Source organism: Amphiprion ocellaris, chromosome 6, assembly GCF_022539595.1.
Source record: "Amphiprion ocellaris isolate individual 3 ecotype Okinawa chromosome 6, ASM2253959v1, whole genome shotgun sequence".
NCBI lineage: Eukaryota > Metazoa > Chordata > Actinopteri > Pomacentridae > Amphiprion > Amphiprion ocellaris.
The window spans coordinates 26,171,962-26,196,309 of NC_072771.1; the positions used below are offsets into that span (position 1 = coordinate 26,171,962).

Below are 24,348 nucleotides of genomic sequence, written 5' to 3' on the forward strand. Positions count from 1 at the left end.
GATATCAAACGGTCTTTATATACATCCAGTCATCCATTATTTATAAAGCGCTTATTCCTCATTAGGGTCGTGGAGTGGCTGGAGCCTATCCCAGCTGACTCAGGATGAAGGCAGGGGACACAAACTAGAGATCTTTTAGCTATGAGACGACAGTGCTAACCTCTTTACATATAGTATATTTAAAAAAACAATTACACAAAGACAAACACATAAATAACTTATGCACTCTTTGCTAGTGTAAAGTTGAAGCTACATGGACAACTGTTATTCTCTGCTGCCCTGTCGATTACATATGCATACACTCCCACACAAAGTTGCATACATACACTCACACAAACACCTTGTAAGAGAGCAAGGGGAGCTGTTTCCATTAGCTGTGGTGGGGCTCCAGCTGTAATGAGGCAGGTAATGCATATTTAATGAGGCGTAAACAGATTTATAAACATGCACGCAGAGCAGCAGATCAAACCGTCTTGCTGAACACAAGAAACCTCACATACACATGCAGTCTGTTTCTTTCTAACACATGCTGTATATTACATATCATTTACAAGCACATAATCTATCCCTGTTATACCACTGATATTCATTCTGTCAGTCAGTCATCCATCCAACACACATGCATACACAAACACATGGATCACCAGACTCAGTTCCTCTGGAGAGCCCTCTAGCTTGATTCTGACAGTCTGTTCAGTGATGCTAGTATTCCTCTGATGGAGTCCATTGAGAAAACTGTAGAGACTGAAAAACCCACTATAGAACTAAGGGAAAGTGAAGCTGTGTGTGTGTGTCTGTGTGTGTGTTCATTCATTTTCTGTTAGCAGCCTGAGAACAGAAAAGACTACAATAAACAAAAGCAATATTGCTGCAAAGATGCTTCTACATCTTTCCTGATTGCATATCAGTACGAATTCTCTCTGCTGCTGCATTGGGGCGGAGGGCGTAAGTATGGGATTTCTGGTGTTTTGCTTACCTTAAAACAGGTGAATAACTATCGTGAGGTTCTTCGTGGTCGACACTCTGTTGTTCAATAGACCACTTATCACGATCATCGGTCCTTATAGATTGTCCATCGTAGTAATCCACTCTGTTCTGGAGAAACCCCTCCCTGTTTGGTTCGAGTGCTTGTAAATCTGTTTGCTGAAATGAAGAACCTCCAATCAGGTCCTCTGTAAAACTCAGCAGGTCAGAAGATCCCAATTGCTGTCTCTCTTCCGTCTCATGTTGTACTTCTGAAGTCCATTTTGGGAGGCTTGTGTGCTCTAGATCAGTTTCCTCTTCCTGTTCCTCCTCTTCCATTAAATCTCCAGAAAATGGTAATCCAAGTCCTTTGTCAGTAGAAATACACAATTCACTTACTGGGGTGCCAATCAGAGAGCTAGTGTGGGAGACCGAACTGTTGGTGAGTACAGGGGATTGTGGTTCAGATGTGGTTTGAGACGTGTCCTGTCTCGTTAGCTGACCCCCCCACACTTGCAAGTCACCCAAGGAAGCAGGACACGGTGGAGGTGCAGATGGTGAGTGACCACCCTCATCTGAATCTTCCATTGAGATCTGTGAATGGACATAAACTTCCTCTCTGGTTTTCAGGAAGTGGTCTGATGGATATCTTAATGATGGTGACACACTTCGGGCTGGAAGGCTGGATTCGTTGTCATTGTTTCTTTCTTCTCCTTGTGATTGACTGCAACCTGTTTGTCTAGAATCTGAGTGATGAAAACCTTCAGAGCTGCTTTTTGATTGGCTGGATCTAACTATTTCTGGCACCATGTGGCGCTCAGTGATATTATCAAGACTTGCTTGGTGGTGAAGGGATAAGATGGTTTGATTTTGCTCTTTATCTGCACTACTATTTTGCCTGCTTTCCGGTGTGTTTTCCTGGTGATCTCGATGTGTGGTTTGGGCCTGACTTTGCAGTACTGAGGCTGCATAGGACAGCATGCTAAATGTCTCCATAGACTTTCTTGCTCCTTTTGATTGCCTGACACCCTGTTTAGGTCTATCATGCCACTCTCTCTTGGTTTCTTTCACTGTGCCAGACACAATAATGTATTCCATTTCTAAGCCTGAGAATGAATCTCCGTCAGAACTGGACCCATGTTTATCTTGACTACCTGTGTGAAGGCTGTCAGGACTGTTTTGTGTGTCTCCCTCAACACCAGGGCCAGAACTCAGAGATGCAGCTTGTGTTATTTTGCCCTCCACATTTCCATTGCTCTCTTGGTTCGCACTCCATTGGCTTTCAACAGCAGGCTCATCTTGATTGTGGGCCATTTTGATTGACTGATCAGCAGCTGCCTCTGGACTTTCTGAAATTTGCTGAGTGACGTAGGAGGAGTCCACCAGAACAAATGGGGAACGATCCTTCTGTTGCTCTATCCAGTCAACCTCCTCTGATTCTGCTCTGCATTGGTCGCCATACTTACTCTCAACTGAGCTGCCCCATCTCCTGGTCATGTGACCCAAATCACTAGTTCCCTCAAACAGGAACACTTGGTTGGCCGACTGCTCTCTATCTGTTGCTGCTCTGTCTTCGATTTTTCTCATCGGATCAGCCTCCTGATATTGAATTTGACTCTCATCTATCTGAATAGGTTTGGTCACAGCCATGAAAGGGCTGGATTCCCCCTCTAACTCTACCATGTCTGCTACAGGGCTAGCATAGGTGTCAGGGGAAGATGTCAGGCTCCATGTACCAGCTCCTACGTTGTCATATTCAGAGGTGGAGGTGACCATGCCTTGGACAGGTAAGTCCCACATGTCAGCACCTTGGTAGGAGGAAGTCTCTTTTTCAGATGCTGATTTCTGTGAGACAGACTGTTGACTCTGAACACTCTGCAGGTCATCGTCCCCTGCTTCTTCACCCTCTGTTCCACCTTCTACAGCCTCTATGACTATTTGCACATTGTGTTCATTACTTCGCCACCCAACTTCATCAAGTGTCTCATTAATTACTGCACACAGGCCACTTTCCTCTTCTAAAACTTTTTCTTCTGCTTGTTTTCTCGCATGTTTCTCAAGAGAATCACTGGCATCCAAGGATCCCATGTGACTAAGGTCCTTTCCGTTTTCAGGTCCTTCTGGGCTTGTTACTGTGGAAGAGCTGTCTTCCTGTATGGTGGTGTTCCACATCTCCATTCCACCATATCCCACTGGACTTTCAACGGATGTGCCGCTCCTAATATTTGGATTCAGACCACAGAAGGAGCCTGAGTTTTCAGACAAGTTGTCGGGGGTTGTGAGAGGTGATAGACTGTCATCCCGGATTGTCATATTCCACATATCTAGTGATTCAGGGAAAGGTGTGGTGGTTCTGCATTCAGATTTGAGAAATCCTTTCTGAGCTGAGTACGTCCAGAAATCCAAGACCTCCATCTGTAGGTCTCGTTTTTTCCCTTGAACTCCTTCGTCTTCCTCTTTCGATGTATCTGGTGTTAAAGTGTTTAGAATAGTTTTCTTACTTGATAAAGATGAGGTTCTTTCTTTTGCTGCAATGATACCAGCTTTCCATTTTCTAGTTACTTCATCCTCTGGTGGTGTTAGTTGTAGATCAGCCAAAGAGACAGGGTTCCATTGGTCTGTTAGTACAGACTCTGGGTTCCAGTCGTCATATGATTCAGTCTGCTCAGTTATCAGACTAAGCTGGGGTTCAAGGCTCTTTCCCTTCTGGTAGGCATTCTCTGACTTTAAGATCTCCTCTCTGCTTTCTGTTTCTGTTGGGTCCCTAAGTAAGTCTTTGCCTCTAACTTCTTCCACAATATTCTGGGGACTCTCAGAGTCTTTGAGCCTATTCCAGGCATTATTATCACTTGAAGATAATGTTCCTTGTGTGTCAAAGCCAAGTTCATCCCATGTCTCTGACAAGGATGATGAGACGCTGTCTTTGTGTTGAAGGCCATTGATTCTTTCAACTACATCTTCTGGGAAGAACCTGACTCCACAACTGCTGGGCGGGCGGCTACCTACCAAGCTGTTGACTGGGGTTGGTGGAACCACAGTGTCAATCATCTCATTCCCATGGATTTGACCATGGTGATCATTTAAGGAATTTCCACTTTCAAGCCCTCCCAAAGAGTTTGAAGCAGAGAAATCTAGCAGGCTTAACTCTTCAAGCTCTGATAGGCTCGAGCTCCCTGCTCTTCTTTCGCCTTCATCTCCTCTGTCTCCAGAATGTGGCAATTCCCCACCTGTTGGCATAGAGTGCTCACTGCTATGTAATGGGTCAAAACTAAACAGGTCAAAGTTGTCACTCCTATTTCTGCTGGAGCGGTGCTTCCTCCTCTCAGGTGGAACAGGAGGAGAGAGAGACGACAACCCCAGAGGAGAGGGGTTTCTGAGGAAGAGTCCTACTGGTCCTGCTGCTGGACCTCCACTTGCTACAACTTCACCAACTGGACTGTCATCACTGAGAAACACTGAACTCTCCTTGGAGGACCGGCTGCTACGAATGGTTGTCATCCCACTGTCAGGGCTTACTAGTTCCCCACCAGCACTGACTCCTACACCTCCTGTGTCCTCTTCAACATCTGCCATCACTCTGTTGACAGAGACAAAACAACACTGTCACTGAATTCAATGTTTGTCTTAAAATCATGAATAATGAATATGTAGTTTCAGGAGTTTCACTGGCACTGGACAAAATAACAAAACTGTTCTCTTCGTTGTCAGAGAGCCTCAAGGAACTCTGGGGATATTTAACGAACCTTGCTTGCATGGGGGGGGGGGGGGGGGGGGGGGGGGGGTCCTGGAAGGAACTTTAAGTTGTTGGAGGAACCTTATTAAAATAGGTTTCTGGAGGACTTTTTTGTGCCACTGTGTAGGCCTAACTCACATGTGGGATCTGATTTGTTTTATCTTTAAAAAAAATATTTCAAATGCATCTAATAAAATCTCCCTGAATGTCAAGACAGACTGTATTATAATGCTTTATTTTAATGCAACATAAACCATTTTTTTGGAAAATTGCAATATTTATATAATATACAGAATCTTTATGTATTCTGCAAGATAAAATCCAAAATTCAGTGCTATTGCCGTGGCAGAAATGGTCTTTTTAAAACATAATAAAGAGAAGTCATTATTTGAACTGTATCATAGGTCACAATCATTTTTTCCCCACTACCAACAAATAAAAAACATACTGAAGAAATATTTAAGGGTTATAGTGTTTTGGTGGTAAATTATGGAGCTCTTCTGAACAATATTATAGACATGTTTAATGCAAGCTTTAGAGGCAGGTTTTGTATATATTGGCAAACTGTGTCAGACTTCGTGTGGACAGATTTGTGTGCAAATGACTCTTGACACTAATGCCAAGCTCCCTATTTGCCAAAACATATAAAAAGTCTCTATTTTATTTAGAAACATTTAAAACATTGTCTAATAGTTTTTCTTATATTTGGGGTATGAAGGAAGGGCCATATTGAAGCATTTTGAAGCTTCCTTCGCAGTGGCAAAGAACCCCAAAACTTTCCTTGAGGCTCTTCTACTTCTGAGAAAGACACATTTTTTACCTTGCTATTGCCACCACATCTCCATTGCCTCCGTCGGTTCTCTCTATGTCAGAACCATCCATTTCATTGATACCAGATGAACCCTGGGAGAACTCCACGCTGCCTGCTACTCCCTCTGTGGAAGACGTCCTACTGCTCGGGTGGCAAGCTAATACAGAACTTCGCCGGTCGACAAAGTCCTTAAGGATGCCTCGGATCTCTTCCTCCAGCAGCGGAGGAGTACCGGAGGATGCTGAGGTGTTTATAGGAATGTGGTAGACCTGAAGACCCTCACTAGCATCGAGTTCACCAGACAGAGACCAGCTGGAGGACTCTTCCAACTCAGAGCAAATCTGGAATGACAGCCATGTTATTTTAATGCCCTTCCTATCCTATATGACTTGTTTAGAGAACAAAGCATCCCCACATCTAGTCCTCTCAACAAACCTTGTGTTGATCACAGGACATATTTTATCTTAGGGTTAAGGAAGATTAAAAATAGAAACAATCTAATGAAAAAAAGCATTACTTTTTCTTTGTTTTTCTAACAAAGAAGTACTTCAGTCTTTACATAGATGTCTGTTCCGTGGTCTCTCAGCTGATTTACCTGGTTTAAGATATCTGTGTTGCTTGAGTAGACCACCACCTGCTGGCGGGGATGATGAACTGTATCACAGATGGACAACAGAACCACAAGACTGTCGTATCCACGGCTATGACTGAATGATTTCAGCGTATCCACGTAACCATGCCAGTCCTGAAAGTGGGAAACACAATGACAAACATTATATTTTGTTACATTTCCTTAAAACAATAATAAACATTTCCTAACATTTTGGTTACATCTCTATGGGACACTTTGTTAGACTCTGGCTTTCATTGCACATATGATTTAATTTAATTTAGTAAAACTGAAGTGGTTTCAAGTAAGAATTCATCTGTAGCAATGAGAGACGAAGCTGTCAAAGCGCACAGAGGGGTAGAGAGACACTTTGTGATTTATAGTTTAGAAATTAACTGTTTGCTCTTAAAACAGCCACCATGCACAGATTATGGTAATTCAGTGACACGCACAATGATTGATGGATGGAAAGTTGCATTAATTAATTGTTTTGTTTGTCAAGGGAACTTGTTTTTTCTTTCTCTCTGAAATGATTAACAGCAATGTTATGGCAACCATAATTTGCTACGCAGGGTTACGCATAAAGTGTGTAAAGTGGTACTTTTGAAAACATATTTGCTTGATTAATCTAGATTTGCTGTACAACTGTTTGTTTTGCAAAGTTCTCAAAATTGTTGTTGTGCTTATTTAAGTAGAACTTTTAAAACAAAAGAGATCTTTATGGCAAATCCAACAGAGGAAGCTTGATATTCATGTGTGTGTGTGTGTTTGGCATTCATAAAACATATTTCTTCTCATGTTCACTTCTCGAAACAGGCCAGTGATGTTTGAACATGTGTTTTTTTTCGTGCGCAGTGTTCCTGCAGTGTGTGTGGTCCTTCTCACCGCCAGAGTGTGAGTGTGTATATGAGTGTATTTGTATGGGTCCACTGGAAGTGATTGATGAGCGCTTCAGGCACTGTATCTGCCCAGGCTGTGTCAATATTAACCTGTGAGGATGAGGGGGCTACAATACTTCTCCCCCGTTCCTCTCTCCATCCCTCCATCCTTCTCTCGCTTCACAATATGGCTGCTGTCAGGCTCAGGCCCATCAATCCTAACACACACACACAACTGTCACTGCAGTGACACTGCCATTTCTCAACACTGATATCCTGATGAGTGCAATGAAGCCTCCCAAGATTCGTTAAAACACACATATTCATTCACATGAGTACAAACACACAAGTAAAACGCACATACTAACTCCAACACATGCAGCCACGCACATAAATCCACCTACAGTCATCTACTGTAATCTCAGTTTATGAACAAACATGTACCAGTATGTACACATATGAGAGGTAGTAAAGCAATAAAGTCTTCATCATTTACAGTACAATATACACAGAAATGTTCAGATAATGCTGGTACACTAAAGCTACTACCCAACTGTGCACATATGCACACAAAACTACACACAAACATACTCACACACACACACGGGCAGGGAAAGATAGTCAGAAAACGAGCAGAGTGCAAATCTCTGCGATAACACGCAGGGCGACAGTCTGTCTGCCATTTGGCTCTTAACTGAGTAAATTACTACTCATATTGCCTGCCCCTCCTCCTTCTCCCTCTGCCACCTCCAGATACACAGATTGCCTTTTCTTATAAATTATCAACATGTTAGCTATGAAATCTACTTGCTAACTGTCTGCAAGAACCTTAGGATCCAGACACAAAAACCTGCGTCTCATTTACTGAGCTTCTGGGTAGTTGAGATAACTCAGACAAAGGGTCTCCTTCAAAACCCTGCATTTTATCTACTTTTTTATTAATTTTCATGTTTTTTTGACAGCTGACTGACACAAGTTTCTATTTTGAATATTAACCTTTCATTTTTCAGACATTAACTAAGAAAAATGTGCCGTTAATGTGTCTGTTTCGTCACTGGCACTTCAGATGAGCAACAAAAAAATAGAAAATAAGGATTATTGTCACGTAGTATCAGTCAGAAAACACATTTTCAGTTCTGAAATGTCACTTCATTTGGAAATGATGAGCATTTAAAAAACAAGTAGTCGCTGAGACAAGGCACTTGGATTAATTTATATTTATGGGCAGTGATTACAAAATTTTATCTGTAGTGAAATTAAAATTTTTTTCAAGTATTTTGAGGTTCCGATATAAAATAAGAGGAAACTGTGGTGCAGCTTAACAAGCACATGGATAAAACACAAACTAGAACAAACTAATCTTCACCAACTAGACATCGCAGACTGCTTTTAGAAAAATTGCTGTAAAGGCAGAAAATGTAAACAAATATAGAAATGCTGCACATAAAAGTGAAGAGCAGAGCTCGAACATGCTTGTTGTTGCCATAGTGACCCATGAAGTTACAGAAAGGCTATTCGACAGAGGTTTTGGAAAATAAAAAAAAATTGTGCTGTTTGAACATTTTAATTACTTGATTCAGATATTATATCAGGCATATGCTGTTAACTCTGCAGCGTCTCTATATTTAGTATTTTTCTTTGTTTTTGCAGCATGTTTACATATTTGTGCTTCACATTTACTGTAAAACCAGCAAAGGCGTTTTCAATGTTTGCTTGTGTTTTCTTTATTTTCATGGGTTTTCTTAAGGGTCAGCACACTGAGTTCTTAGGGTCACTGTAGAAAACAGGCAAAGCAGCAAAAACTGAATGGAAGAGAAGCTTCAGTAAGAAGAAACTTGGGTTCACTTTTTTGGTTTCTGAGGCCATCTCACCTCCCTTCTAACCTCTCATCACCTCATTCCAGAGAAAGGTTTTTGTTACCGTATAATGAAGTGATACGTTGCTAAGACTCAAAAAGAGGAATGCAGTTACTTTTTACTGAAGCTCTTACTATTATCATGACCCAGAGGACTGAGAATTTACACAGACAGCGAATGTTTTAAATCAGCCTTTACACCTCTGGAAAACTGATGTTCATGATGCCGACAGTGTGAACATACTCTATCTCACCTGTCTTTGTTTTGGTATAGATGTTAGTTAAGAAACTTTGCTAGTGTGAACGTGCGGTAATAAGTGCTGTGACAACTGCAGAACCTACTGAGAAATGTGAAAGTTTTCCTTATTTGAAGATATTTCTCATGATTTCTGCTTATTTCCATTGTAAGCAAGGGCCTGCATTAAAGGTGGAGGCTGTGATTCTGGCGAAAGACCTTTGTGTGTGAACTGTGCACGAGCTTGATCGTGCACGAGACACACTGCAACAGTGGTGTGCAGTTTGAGCCACTTTGTTTTTTTCATTTACAGTACCAGGATTGTACACAAACAACAAACAGCAGGCAGACTGCGAGTAGATATTCACTAAAAAAAAGTGTATTGCATTGGAATAGCAGGGGAGGCCATCCCAGATCTGATAGGTCAAGTTTATCCGCTGAAACTGTGACATCCAAAAAAGTCGAAATATCTTTGTCATGTCAGATTTGTCTTCATCAGTCAGATGTTTCCATCTCACAGCAGTGATATTACTGTGCGCATGAACGCGTTATAGAACGTGACCTCCCTAATCTCTGAAGTAACTATCAAAATATGACAACAAAGAGCCTAGTAACAATGAATACACAATTTGTTGAAGCTTAAGATGCTGTATTTAGCTAAATTATTATTATTTTTACATTCCCCCCCTAAATACATGGCAGTGTCTGTTCTCCTGTTCTATCGTGAAACACAGAACCAAAATGATAAATCCACCTGTATTAGTCAATGCAGATCAGACAATGAGTTCCATAAGTCTCATACTGACATGAGGTAGTTATTAATGATTCTATATACAACAGTATAATAGAACTCCCAAAATTCAGCTTGAGCTTTTGGTTTTCATGTTTGGTTTGGTTTTTCATTGGTCCATCTGGCTTCCCCAATGAAGAATTTCTGGATGCATCACCTTTAACAGTATTTCTTCACTTTTAACTTTTCAAGCAATCAACAAAGAGCACCAAATTTCTGCACCATTTGCTGGTTAAAACAAAAGTTTGCAATAACAACTGCAGTGAGAATCCACATGCTTTAGGATCAGGTGTTTGTCTGTGACTGATATTATGAAGGGTCAAAAGCAGGCCAAACCCTTGTTCAGGGTCATATATTTTACAACTTTTTAGTTTAAAAGGGAATATGCATATATCCCTTCAGTGTAATTGTGTCTGTTGCTTTGTGCTGTTATTTTGTTTCGGCATCAACTTTTTAAATGTTTCCTTTACAAATCTTTTTTTTTTCTCTCCCTCACCTGTCTCCTTGTTTTTCTGTCACACTTTGCTTTTTCATATCTTGCTCTCACAGTTTGCAGCTTCATCTTTCTCCCACATGAGGCCTAATCCATACACCCCGCACGCACTCAAACACACACACTCAAACACACACACACACACACACACACACACACACACACACACACACACACACACACACACACACACACACACACACACACACACACACACACACTCCCTCCCTCTCTCATTGGTTGTCTTTGCTCCACAGGTAGCAAGTCTTTAGCGGCTGCTTGCAGTTCTCCCAACCTGCCGTCATTATGCACAATAGCCTTAGGTACAAAACTCAGGCCTCATAACTCACGCCCCGCGTGCGTAAATTCCCGTGCAAACACAGTCAAAGCAAAAACACATTTCCTGCTGTCGCCAACATCTCCGGCAAAGAATTAATCAAGCGTTCATCCATTTAGGCTCTTTGCATACCCTTTCCGTCAGAACACAGAATGCTAAGAGAGTTGCGAGTTCTTCTCAGGCGATCGTTTCGCCACCCTGATGAATCCATCAAGCGAGGTTTGATTTATACATCTGTCTGTGATCACAGCGGTACAGCTACAGTAAATGGGGTGGCAAGGAGCGAGCTGACACCACCCTGCTCAAACACACACATGCAAATGCGCGCACACATGTGCAGCATATACCACTACTTGGCACATACACACACGCTGCTGTACTCTCTCTCTCTCTCTCACACACACACACACACACACACACACACACATGCTCACATACTAACAGCCTCCTGCTCACACACACTCACACACGTACACATGAGTATTACTGCTTATGAAGTTTTTGGAGAGACCGAGGGAAAATGGGAGGGTGGTATGAAAGTTTGCAGAGAAAGAAACCCAAATGTCTCTGTCTATCTCATATGGGCCTTCTCCACATGCTTCATTCACTCAGCTCTAAGCGCGGGGATTTGGGGGCCAAGATGCAAGCACTGAGTCTATAAATGTTTTGTTTTGTTTATTTGTTTGCCCTCAAAGCCTGAGGAAGCCACAGGGGGAGAATGAAAATGGGGGAAGAGAAAGAATCGGGAGATTCTTGCTTCTTCAGAAGAACATCAGCGCACGATACTAAAGATATATTATGATGGCCTTGTGCGGCAGTTTTCCAAACTTGTTTAAACAAATGCAATATTTTTGTACATGAAACAAACACTATGAACAAATTTACATCAAAATATATATCTTGGAAAATGTTGTGTTCATACCATGAGAGTATTACCATGTAAGAAGCCTCAACATAATGCAAAACTGAGTTAGAAACTAACATCACCAAATCCCAGGATGCGTAAGTAGAAAATAATGTTCATACATACATATTTCGAATTGGAATATTTGAGATTGACAGTTTGACACAGCCAAAGCCGTATGTACTTTTTGAATGTCTTCACCAAGAAAATCACTGCGGTGCAAGAAAGAAAGAACCAGAAACTCAGGGGGAGTAATAGAGGGACGGAGGGGCGGGGCACCCAGGCTTCCTGGTCTTCAATCTTAATCCCTGGGAGGCCCACCCTGCACCTGCTGTCTCCTAGTGCCTCTCATCAGAAAGGCATTTACTGAGTGCCGTGGCTGCGGGCCCCTTCATTAGCGAGCATAATTATTTGTGCAAGTGGCGTAGGGCAAAACTGGCCCTGCATAAACAAACAGAAGGGCCGGAGGACTGTGAACAAACAACGCATTAGAGACAATCAACGTCGTCAAAATGAAACCTAAAGCAAAGCTCAGACGAGGAGATGGACACATGCACACGCACTCTCAGAAAGAAGAGAACAAACAAACCTGACGCAACACCGCAAAACATTAAATCAATTAAACAACAACCAAAATAATGTTCACTTGTATGTAATATTCTATCAGCAGGTGTTGGGCTCCATCAGGGTTGAGCCCTTGTCAGTGATTTGGTTTATGATTTTGATGACTGGGATCTTAAGGTGCACCCAGTTTTTAGGACCTTAGAATTGCTGCTCTGGTGTTTACAAACGATGTGGTTCTGTTAGCTTCATCAGATCACAACACACTGAGGTGATTTGCATTCAAACATGAAGCAGTTGGGATGAGAGACAACATTTCTAAATGTAAGGGCTGGACTGGGTTGGTATCCCAAATAAAGTTATTATTCATGAGTGAGGATAAAATAGAGCATAATCCTGACAGATGGATTGGTGTGGCATCTGAAGCAAAATTGGTGTTGAAAATTGAGGTGAGCCGTAAGGTAAAGCTTTCAATTTATCACTCAACTTATGATCCAGTTCCTACCCATGATCTCGAGTTTTGGATCAAAACAGAAAGAATAAGACTGTGCACACAAATAGTCAAAATTAGCAGAGCTCTGTAGGGTGGCTGGGCTCACTCTGAAACAAGGTAAAGAGCTCAGACATTTTGAGAAAACCCACTGAACAGAAGTAAGGTCCTTTAGTCGGTTTTCCAGCACATTGGGGTAGAAGAACACCCCAGAGGAGATGCATACCACAGAGACATTTTACCAATCAGCCACATCATTAAAACCCCCTCCCTATTACTGTGTAGGTCCCCTTCATACCACTAAAACAGCTCCAGCCTATTGGGGCATGGACCTCTGGGGGGGTCCTGTGGTGTCTGGTACTGGGATGTTGGCAGTAGATGCTTTAGGTCATGTGGGGTAAAGGGTTGGGCCTCTGTGGATTGGGATTGCTTAGGTATATCCTACAGATACATGATCGGATTGGGATCTGGGGAGGCAGATTCAATACTTTGGGGTCTTTCTCATGTTCAGTAATGTCTTGAGAGATTTTTGCTGTCTAGTGGGCACATTGTCCTGCTGGGGAAGGCTGCTGCCATTAGGGAGTGTACGATGTTTAAGTTGGTGTTAGATGTCAAAATAACATCCATATGAAAGGCAGGACCCAAATTTTCCCTGCAGAACATTTCACTGTCACATGTACACTGTCAATTTTACACACTTCACCTGTCAGAGGTTTTAATGCTGTGGCTGATCAGTTTAAATCTCTGCTGGCACCAACTTGCTTAACCTGATGAAATCTGTCTTTGGATTAGCGGCAGACAACGGATGGATGGAGACACTGAGATGTACACAATCACAAACACAGTTACAGTGGTCACACTCACACAGAGCAAAAGATGATTGATTTTGTTTACCACACAGAAAACAAACATCATTAAAATTATTACTGAGTTATGTTGGAACACTGGAGTTGTGTGTGTTTATGCAGGAGGTCAAACAAAAACGCAAACTTTCTCCCTCTCGGCTGTCTACTGGAGGAAGAGAGCAAAGAAAGGGAAGCAGCTTCAAGGAAAGCAGACAAAGAACTATAAAGCATATTGTAATACTTAGATGTCCATATTAACGCATGCAAAAAACATTATTCACATATTCATAGCTCTGTGTGTGTGTGTGTATTTGGTGTGTGTGTGTGTGTGTGGCTGTGGGCTCCTGTCCTTCCCACAGTTCATCAACTCCACAGCATGACAACTCTTCATCCGACCGAAGCTTCATCTGCCAGCGCTAATTTCTGAGCTATGAAAAACTCAAACACACACACTCGCTGGGTGGCGTGAATATGTGAATAATGTGTTTTTACTGCGTTTTGTGTTCATTCACTTGGGCTCTGTACGAATGTTACGCGAAGCCTCCAAACTTCTCTGTACCAAGTCAGCCGCCAACTTTCATGTCTTACACACGTACAGGTGACGATGCACTGCGTACCACTGAGCAAGGCACTACACTAATAGCTGCCCTTTTGCCTCTTCCTCCTCATACCACTGCACCACCTCAGAACATGCACACTTCAATAGGTGTGGCCACTACAACTAATACAGACTTCTATTATAAAACGTTGTCTGGAAGGCTAGAAATTAAGTGCTTCATGTGCTCAAACTTAAAAGTATTCGAGCAGATGCAGCGTGATTTTTTAAAAAAAAATTTTACTCAGATTTACTGTCAGATTTAGTCTAAATGCATTTAAGCTCATGTTTGACTAATGAAAACGCATGACTATAAGTTTATATAGATTTTAAAGGAAATCAAAAGAAAGATTTTCAGTATATAGAGGTTGAATTATATATAGTTCATTTTACATTCATATAGTAAGTTCATTGCTTTGTTTCCTGCATTTGTTTTTGTAATATGTGAGAATAGGTGGCTATGATTGTTGCTTCCCAGTTACAGTGCACTTGAAGAATGGAGGTTTTTCTTTTTGACCGCCGTCTTACTCTCATATTTGTTTATTTTAAATAGAATAATAATTTCTTATCAAGTAATTTTTGTTTGTGTGTTGAATTAGATAGTTCAACTTTGCATAGCGGTCCTGTGGGTTTTTTGATGTGGATTAGGACAAGAGGAACAGACCAAGCATCAAACTAACAGCTTCAGTCACTGGAAGCTTTCACATTCAGTCTCCTGGAATCAGGTATAATGCAAGCAGAAATTAGCATGATCCCCCATGCACGGACTCTGTTAATAAAGGAACATGCTCGGATGAGATGCCGTTGTAGCAAGAAGGACAGAAAAACTTGAACTAACTTGAAATATGTGCAGTATGAACTAAACAATAAATAAAAGGGAGCAACTGCTGCTGCTATGTAAGTATCATTCTTAAGGAGCAGGCAGACGATTGGCAGACCGAAAACAACAATATTTAGAACATACAGTGAGGCAAAGCTGACAGGGTTTCACTGCTTTTACAGCTTCATCTCCACTGTGAAAATTATATGTCATATGATACATTCACTAAAGCTGTTTGCAGATTGGGAGTTACAAAATGCACCACATAGTCTCACAGATATATTCATGTAATTATTACTCTTCTGCGGCGTCGAGGGAAACTTCTTCATGATGTTTTATAGCTTTTTGTGCAACTGTAGTCAAATGTTGAAATATTGTTTGAGAAACTGACAGAAATATTTGCCTTTACAGTTTCAACTGTAGTGATTCCAAAAGACGAAAACTCATTTCATTTGCACTTTACTCTTCCATAATAGAGGAGCACCCAGACTGACTAATGTGTGTTTGTACAGTGTACAAAAATACATTAGTCAGCCTATACGATATGTCCATATCGTTACACCACACACCACAAGCTTTTTCTTCTGCTAACTAGGCAATCACTGCCATGATCTTTTTTTTTAACCTAAAATCTAACTCGGTCCTCTTTAGCTGCTACCGCACACACACAGACCACACTTTGACAAACACATAGCACATAAACCATTAAAGACTAATTGAATCTAATTTATTTAGTTTTCTGGAAAGAATCATTTAAGCCAGAACTTCCCTAAGCCCCCTCGATAAATGACTCTCATACCGTTTTACTCTCTTTTCAAACACAATTAAAAAATAATATATAAATATATACACACTGCAAATGACATGCATATAAGGAGTTCATTTTGGAGCCCGATCTCAGGTCATTAGTAACCCACCATGACGCTGTGGAGTTGGGGTCCGCTGGCGACACACAGGCCCCTGGCCATTTATTCTATATTAAGTCTTTAATGGGCCCTCTCTCTCTCTACGTCTCTCTCTCCCTCCTGACACTCAGCATGTAGGCACAGCGCTGGTAAAATATGCACAGAAAGTCCGGTGCGCACACACACAGACAAAGCCATTCAAATGAATGGTTATTTATTCGCTAAACGAGGATCTGGGTGTTTAATGTTCCTTGGACGTTAGGTAGTTTTCTGGGGGAGGCAGAGCCATACCCCTACGGCTACAGACATCATTTATTTTACACATAGCCTAATACCGCACGCTAGGCAGCCGCTGAGAAAAATGGGCTTTGGAAGTGAGAAGGAGATATAAAAGAAATAATGAATGATTTTTTTTTTTTTTTGAGGGGGGGGTGGTGGTTTTGGGTGTGGGGAGGAGTGAACACATTAGAGGTTGCAGCAGGGAGAAAAGCAAGGGGTAGATTTTAAGGCTTAAAGCACCCTGCGAGAGGGTGTGCGATTGCAAATGTGAAGAGGAAGCTCAAGAGTGACAGAGACAGAAAGAGAAGTCAACACTAACATTAGACAAATGTGTGTGTGAAAATGTGTGTTTCGGCGCGTGTGTGTGTGTGTGTGTGTGTGTGTGTGTGTGTGTGTGTGTGTGTGTGTGTGCGTGTTGGATTTTTGGATATCAGTGGGGAGGACGGTGATACATGATCGTTGTGCGAGGCTTTCGGGCCTCCATCTACATCTCATCCAAATGCAGATCATCATAGGGGCTCCTCTACTACACTGCAGCACCTCCACGGATTGTCACAGCGCAGGTGATATATTTCCAAAACATCAAAGCCATCAAAAGTAACTTTTTAAAAACATTAAACACGATTTTAGTCTATTCTTCAATTCCCTTTTTTCCATCTGTCTTTTGAAAGACTGTCTGAATTAACACAAGCTTCTCTGAAAACAACGAACCAAGAAAAGTGGACAGCATTAAAACCCACTTTAATCAGCATGATATATTAAAAAGAAACAGTCGGGCTAATGGGGCTATTAACTGAAGTAATAAGTATATTAATTAGCCAATATTTCACTGTCAGCGCAGTTATCATTTCATATCACACATGTAGAATAAATATAAACTGTGGATTCTTAAGACTTCATAATCTAAACATTTACAGCATTCAATTTTTGTTCTATATAGTAGACAAAAACATCTAATACACACATATTCTAAAAGTCTTCTATGTAATTGTGCTGTAAACTTGATACAGTTGATATGTATTGACTGTAGCTGAAATAAAAACCTACCTCCTTATCTGTGGTCAGTGAAGTGAGCGCTATGGTCATCTCCCCATCAGAAAACTCCTTCAGCTCCACAGTCAGCGGCTGCATCAAGTCTACACCCAGTCAGCACACACAAACAGACTAACAGTTATATGAAACGCACACAAAATGATCCAATTTCACAACAGACAGAAGAAAAACACAAGCATGAATGCCCTCTCCAGAGGCCAGAGGTAACTGACAGGATGCTGCACCAAAGGGACGATACCTAACCTTTAGAAATCTGTCATTAGTGTCCAAAGCAGAGCAGAGAGTTTAATGGATGGTGATTAATATGTCTGCTTTGTGTTTAAAGCCCCTATAGACCCTTGATGTCTGATTAGAGCTTTAGTTAATATTGCATAGGCACACATAGGCTGTGCTCGCTCCTATGTGAGCTCTGCTGCACTTGTTAAGGCAACACTACTTACACTGTTTTTATTGTTCTGACTTTATAGAGTTTGGTGACATTATAGAATTCCCAGCATAGCTCCAGTTTCAACCTGACAAGAGATTTAATTAGTCAGAGTGACTGGGCTGCTCCTTTCTCAGGGCTCCACCACATACTGTAAATGGACACATTCCTGCTGTATCACTGCAAGGTTAATCAATAATCCAAATGATGGCTGCATTCCATTTAGGTGTGCCAAATCAGGAGCCCAAGCTCGGCCCCACTTACAAGCCCACTTATAAGAGGGGCCGTATGCATGATTAAATTAAATATAGAAGCAACACACAAGTTATTTCTTAGATTAATCTGTAACTGTGATAAAGCTAGCTGGACTAACGGATGGCTTGTTAGTCCAATTGTGTTACAGAGTGAATATGACTGACGTGTGACTGGGGGCTCCGCAGTGGCTTGATGGTTAGTACTGTTGCCTTGCAGCTAGAAAGTTCCCGGTTCGCGCCTGGGCCTGAGATCTTTCTGCATGGAGTTTGCATGTTCTCCCTGTGCATGTGTGGGTTTTCTCTGGGTTCTCCAGCTTCTTCCCACAGTCCAAAAACATGCTGAGGTTAATTGCTAACTCTATATTGTCCGTAGGTGTGAATGTGATTGTTTGTCTCTATATGTAGCCCTGTGGCAGACTGATGACCTGTCCAGGTGTCCCCTGCCTTCGCCCTACTGAGATAGATGGATGGATGGATGGATGGATGTGTGAATTGACACGTCATCAAAATTATGCTAATCTTGATTAAAATGGCAAAACAAAGCAATATAGATTGTAAAACACATTGCAAAAAGTCATAGAAATAATATTTGGACTAAATGACCAAATACCAGCATAATCGGTAATTTCCACCTTATTCTAAAGGTGTGATACTCATGGCTGCATTAAGAAAGCTGCTACTCAGGTTCACTGCCACTTTGCTCCAGAGGCCGCTTGTGGTACTGTAATAAAAAAGATTTTCTACATGAATCGTAATAAGACTCAGATGTTTTTTATGTTTTGACAGGAGACGCTGAGCTGCCAACAAGTCAAATTATTACTCTTTATGTAACGTGTTTCAGTGTTTGTGCTGCCTTACAGATGCTCCTGCCAAACGATTTACATAAACTTTTTACCAGGTGTGACAGTTAGACTTTTAACGGTGCATGCAACATGAGCCAGTAACCCATTAGTTTGAAAGTAGCTCATAGCTAAACTCAGTGGAATGAGGCAACTACTGATAGTATTATCTACGCTTCCTACATTTCCTGAAAATTCTGCTATGAAAAATGTCAGTTGTTACTAAGTGAATGAGATGACAATACGATCAGAATAATACTATATAAACTATACAACTATTATATCCTGTCTTATTTTTACTTACTGCAGGCTAATTTTTCAGCAGAGCTAAAGCTTGAAGTAGAGACACCTTGAATATGCATTCTGTGTAGTATGACACATTTAAAATGCCAGGAATCATGAAAATTATCTATTTTCTGAAAATAGAAAAAATGGTCCACAGGTATTACCAACACTCTAAAAATGCTGACTCCACATACTATACATATTTACCTATTAACATTTTTACAGCTTTCACAAATTATGGCCTTTTCACACCACTCTGCACATCAACCTTAAAAAGATGTTTCACCATGCCAAGTGTATTTTCCAACAACATGCTGACAACCTGCTCTGCTGTACGCCGTTTCTGAGCCATTCTGCCTTTACTTTATTAATTGAAATTGAAATTGATGTTTGTCAAGGACAATATTCCTAAACTTGTATTGTATTTTGTCCTTTAGCTTGAAGTAGTGAATGATTTTAGGTGGCTGAATTCATTAGGCATCTCGTTTTATATATAATAAAAAAATGCATTGATCGAATGTTTTCAAGTTCAAAAGTATGTCATGCATTTTGTAGTAACCACACAAGTCATGGGAAAATGCCAGTTTGTCATGTGTAGTTTTCTTTAGCTTAGAGCTAAACTCAAGGGTGTCTTATTTTCCTCTTAATCTCCCTAATTTGTTTCCATACTATAATGTATACAATTCATCTGAAAATTCCTTGTTAGCAACAGCTGAGTCAGTCACAGCTGCTCAGATGCATTCAGGAACACAGAATTGTCAGTTTTTATCTTTATCTGTTTAGTGCGAATGGATTATTATTATTTTTTTTTAAGTTATGTTTTTGACCTTTATTATATAGGATAGTGGAGAGTGAGAGACAGGAAATGTGGGTAGAAGAGTGGAGGAATGACATGCAGTAAATGGCCATGGGTTGGAATCGAACTCATGACTGCTGTGCTGGAGACTATAAACTCTGTTCATGGGTCGCCTGCTCAGCCAGATGAGCCATCTGGGCGCCCAAATGGCCTTTTTTTTTTTTTTTTTAAATAAAATTTAAAATGTGATATGCAGAATACATTGATTTTGATAAAATAGCACAATTGTAAGCCTAAATTTGGGCATTTTCCCAAGTGAACTGTATATCACACATGATTAGCTCAAAGGCTGCTGAAAATCTGACAATTTGTTATGTTTTTACACATTCTGACTGATAAATGGTGCAATTTGGCAATTATAAAAATGCAACATGCATTTCAAAGCTGATGGTGAGTTTTGGGGCTCAGAAGGGGAAAGGCCAACTGCTCTACATGTTCAGACATGCACCTTGTAATTTGTCTTCATCACTCCATTCCTCCAAGGAACTCATGAGCTCCTCCAGCTGTGATGACTGACGGCCATGTTTGATCCACACAGCATCTCGTTGTAGTCGCAAGGCCTCTGCAGACACATAAACATAGGTAGAATTAAGGGTGTGTTCAACATCTTCATTCTGATTCTTCTTCATTAAGGTCATGTAAGATCAATGTAGGTTTGGCAATAAACACAACTTGCCAATTTTTAAAGGGTCATCGATACATTTCTGATTTTCACAAACTAGTCTACAAGCCTGACCATCTGATGCACAACAACACAGTCTGGTCTCATATCAAGAAGAACCATTTACACAGAGAAGCTTACTGTCTCTTGATATGAATCCTCAGATTTTTTTCTTAAGTTTCTTCAGTCAGTGTTGCATTTTTGTGACGGTGAAACATTGCCTTTACATTTAAGTACATTTCAGGCCATTGTAAGCTGCCTTGCAGATCAATCCTTGAAAATCCCTGATTGCCATTACTGATCAATGAAAATTATGTATTACTGTCAGTGAACTGGACTTAATTTACAGTGTCACCTTTGTTCATGCTTGTAATTAAAAGTTATTCAATGGATTAGATGCTATACTATACAGTTTTGATTACAAAATATGTTTTAGGTAGGTAGGTACTTTATTGATCTAGAGCGAAATTCAAGAAACCAGCAGAAATAAGAGATAAGAGCAGAGCACACAGAGGACGTAGAGATATAAGAAAAAAAATAACGGCATAATTAAGTACAGAATGTATATACTAAAACTAAAAACTGTGTAGATGGTGTGCAAGTGGGCAGAAAAATATAAATCAAATAAGAACTGTGCAATTAATAGTGGGCAAATAACCAGAGATGTCCATTTATATGCATATTTTGTATATTTATACCAAATGTTTCCTATTGGCCCCCTTTCCATAAAGCTTTTAGTCAGTAAAAATATTTGCAGGCCAAAATCACAGAGCAGACATGAGACAATTCCTCCTGCTGACATCAACATGTCCTCGTAAGACCTCTGTAAATCAAATTTTAGGATATCAGAGCATGAGTGGACATCAGTAAATCAATTATGTTAAAAATAGCCATAAATAGCTAATGGCACCAGTTCAGTATATAAAATAAAAAGGCTCTCTATACTCTGTGTGTAGTGCTTTTCTTTGTGCAGTTTAGGAATAGAGTTGAGCTGCTGGTCAGTTTAGGAATCAATGAACCTGAAAATGCACTGTCCAAAGAACTCTCACAAAGAAATATGAGAAGTGGACAACTCACAGTACTTTATTCTCCTGCTCTTTCTTATCTGTCTCTGTACTTTACTTCGCCTCTTCTCTGTTGTTTGTCTCCATCTACCTTAATTCACTTTTACTCAATTTTCTATCAGTCTGTCTATCCCAGTGAAAGACGACACAGCGTTACTGAACAGGGATCAGCCTTTTCTACTGCCAAACTTTCACACAGCTGCTCAATACTGACAGCTAGAGTACTTGTCTGGCAGGCTGTTTGACTAACAATGCACACCATCATACACACACAAACAGAATCACAAGTTATATGTGGTGAATTATTCCAATTCAGTTATCCCCACATATTCAGTTGTGCTACTATCTGGTTTTTACCTCTACATACAGTCAGTCTATCCTTTACAATCCTATTTATTATTAGCTTTCTTTTGCCCCCTTTAAACATTTTCTAGTTTCTCTTCATTCCCTGTCATAACTTTCCTTACTTTACTTTACTGGGAAAGACCTGACAAACGAGAAACAACAGACAAACCCAAATTGAAAAAGTCCCATTATAGGACTCTGTGTCTTTCTGTGCTCGTCCTTGCTCACATTCACCACCCCTCATCTCTCTCTTCCTTCATCTCTCCTGGTGGGTGTTAAGCGAGTCATGTCAGGGGATTTGTGTGTGTCCTCCTTCATCGCCCCATTACTCCCCCCTGGGGGGGCGCCGGCGCCTCTCTCACCTCCGAGGATCTCCCCCAGCGCTGCTCTGATGTGCTCTGCTGCCTCTTGAAGAATCTCTCCGGTGACTGTCGTCACCGCGGACAGTGCCCCATCATCCCCTGCGCCCTGCTGCCCATCATGATGGACCACTTGCAGGATGCTGGACTCCAAAGTGTGGTACTCAGAGCTGGGGAGGAGAGAGAGAAGACGGGGGTGAAGGGGATATATGGATGACTGCTGCGAAAGGAGTGATGATTGTGAGGCATTTGCATAAATATAACTCTCCTTTGGGTCATGAGGAATGAACACACACAGGCCTGAAATACACACCCCAACAATCTCATTTTCACATCAACAAACACATCTCCTCGGCCAGTACCCAGAGCGCCTGTATATGTTTCTGGTTTGTATGTGTGCTTTAGCATCACCTGTGCACACATTAATCAGTACTAGTCCATTGAAACGGGCCACTGAAACATACTAAATGTATGGCACCTTCTTTCATTTAAAGCTTTCATTGTGTTCCCAAATGTGTATCAAGGAGTTAAACATTAGCTGAAGATATCTACAAACTGAACTGGTGGTCTGGATGTGTGAACGTGTTCACCTGTCCAGCAGTCCATCTCTCAGCAGTGTGACAGACAGATTTCCAGTGTGATGAAGCTTCACAAGATCCACATCATCCCTCCACAGCAGTAAGCTTTCGCAAATTTTCACCCTCTGCAGATACGTCACCGTCTCCTCGGGTAACACAGTGTGGAATCGCCGACCACACAGCACCGGCACACACACTCCACCTGACGGTTCCTTCTGGAGCACACACAGAAACACAAAGATGTATGTAAAAATGAAGCAACAGACTGAATCAGGTGTTCCTCCTGTGTGCTATAATCATACACAACATGAATAGATAGCAATGTAAAATTTAAATGCAGTATGCTATAAACTCAGGTCAGAGGAATTTTGTCATTAATTAAATAATGATCTTATCATATATCAAATTTTTGTGACACACCGACTTTGCCTGAGAATGTATTTCATTTTACCACTACTCTGAAATTACACTGTATACAGTGAAAAAAGTTAATTCAACTGAGCCTTTGAGTGGAACAGATGAACCTCTAAACCAAACTAAAAGGCATTTTGATAGTGGACCATGTTGAACTATAATTTTTTTTGGACATTTTCTGTCCTATTGTTCAAATATATAATTTACCTAGGTAAAATTAAGCTGTAATCTGCTTTTTATGTTTGTGTATTTCCACAAAAAATGGTGTTTATGAGGCAGAAAATGTCAAAACGTGTCCCTAGTTTGTACATGATTTTGGGGCAATGGTGGAGTACAAGAAAAAAAAGGAAATTTGCACAAAGCTTACCATTGTATATGACACATTAAGACAAATCAAATCACAACGTGGAGGCACGCATTTGTTTGAGGTACAAGTGTACTCAAACTAAGCAGTGCGTATGTGAAATATATGGGTTATTTTTGAGTGTACAATGAATCAATATTGGACAATACTATGCCACAATAAGACACACAAAGGAAAAGGAAGAGCCGGGTGTAGCAGGAAAAGAATCAAATAAATGATGGACTCTGATGAGACCTCTCAAGAAGAAAACAGAATATTGTATATTAAATATTAGGAAAGATAATTTTGTGAATAAAAACTTTGATTGATGCCTGATGTTGCATGTACTGTTTATTTTCCTGTTAACACTTTACAAAATGATGAAGTCTGTTACTCTTTGTAGACTATCTGTAAAACAGACATCAACAGTTAGTTAATAGTGCAGAGAAACTGTATATAGCGTGAAATTGGGTGCAAGTTTAGTAGGTCACTTCATAAGAAAGAGTAACTTTACCTTACCTGTTAACTAGGTAAGGTGGAAATCTTTGGTCTTCCTTAGTTTTAAGGTAGAAAACACATGCACACAAACATGTGGGATTCATGTTACCTGGTTGAGGTGGAGCGCTAAGCATAGTGTTGCAGCCACAGTGTCAACATCTGGCTCTGGTCCACCTAAAACGGCATGAACGGGACCCTCTGATACATCTGCCTGGAAACACATGCACAACAAGACAAGGTTAGTGTGTCTGTGATGTTTTAAATTTTTCAT

General features: G+C 40.8%; 1 protein-coding gene across 6 annotated transcripts in view; it reads right to left on the reverse strand.

Moving 5' to 3' along the window:
• The window catches only part of LOC111575567 (serine-rich adhesin for platelets-like), a 44,276-nt gene that overhangs the window by 13,100 nt on the left and 6,828 nt on the right, over window positions 1-24,348 (reverse strand). For all 6 annotated transcript variants that reach the window (XM_035953064.2, XM_035953063.2, XM_035953061.2 and 3 more), the window contains exons 2-9: window positions 24,187-24,288; window positions 22,835-23,037; window positions 22,248-22,414; window positions 20,264-20,377; window positions 17,152-17,240; window positions 6,103-6,252; window positions 5,517-5,848; window positions 977-4,540 (exon numbers count right to left, since the gene is read on the reverse strand). In XM_035953064.2, coding sequence (XP_035808957.2) covers window positions 977-4,540; window positions 5,517-5,848; window positions 6,103-6,252; window positions 17,152-17,240; window positions 20,264-20,377; window positions 22,248-22,414; window positions 22,835-23,037; window positions 24,187-24,288 — 4,721 coding nt within the window. The remainder of the gene's footprint in view (window positions 1-976; window positions 4,541-5,516; window positions 5,849-6,102; window positions 6,253-17,151; window positions 17,241-20,263; window positions 20,378-22,247; window positions 22,415-22,834; window positions 23,038-24,186; window positions 24,289-24,348) is intronic.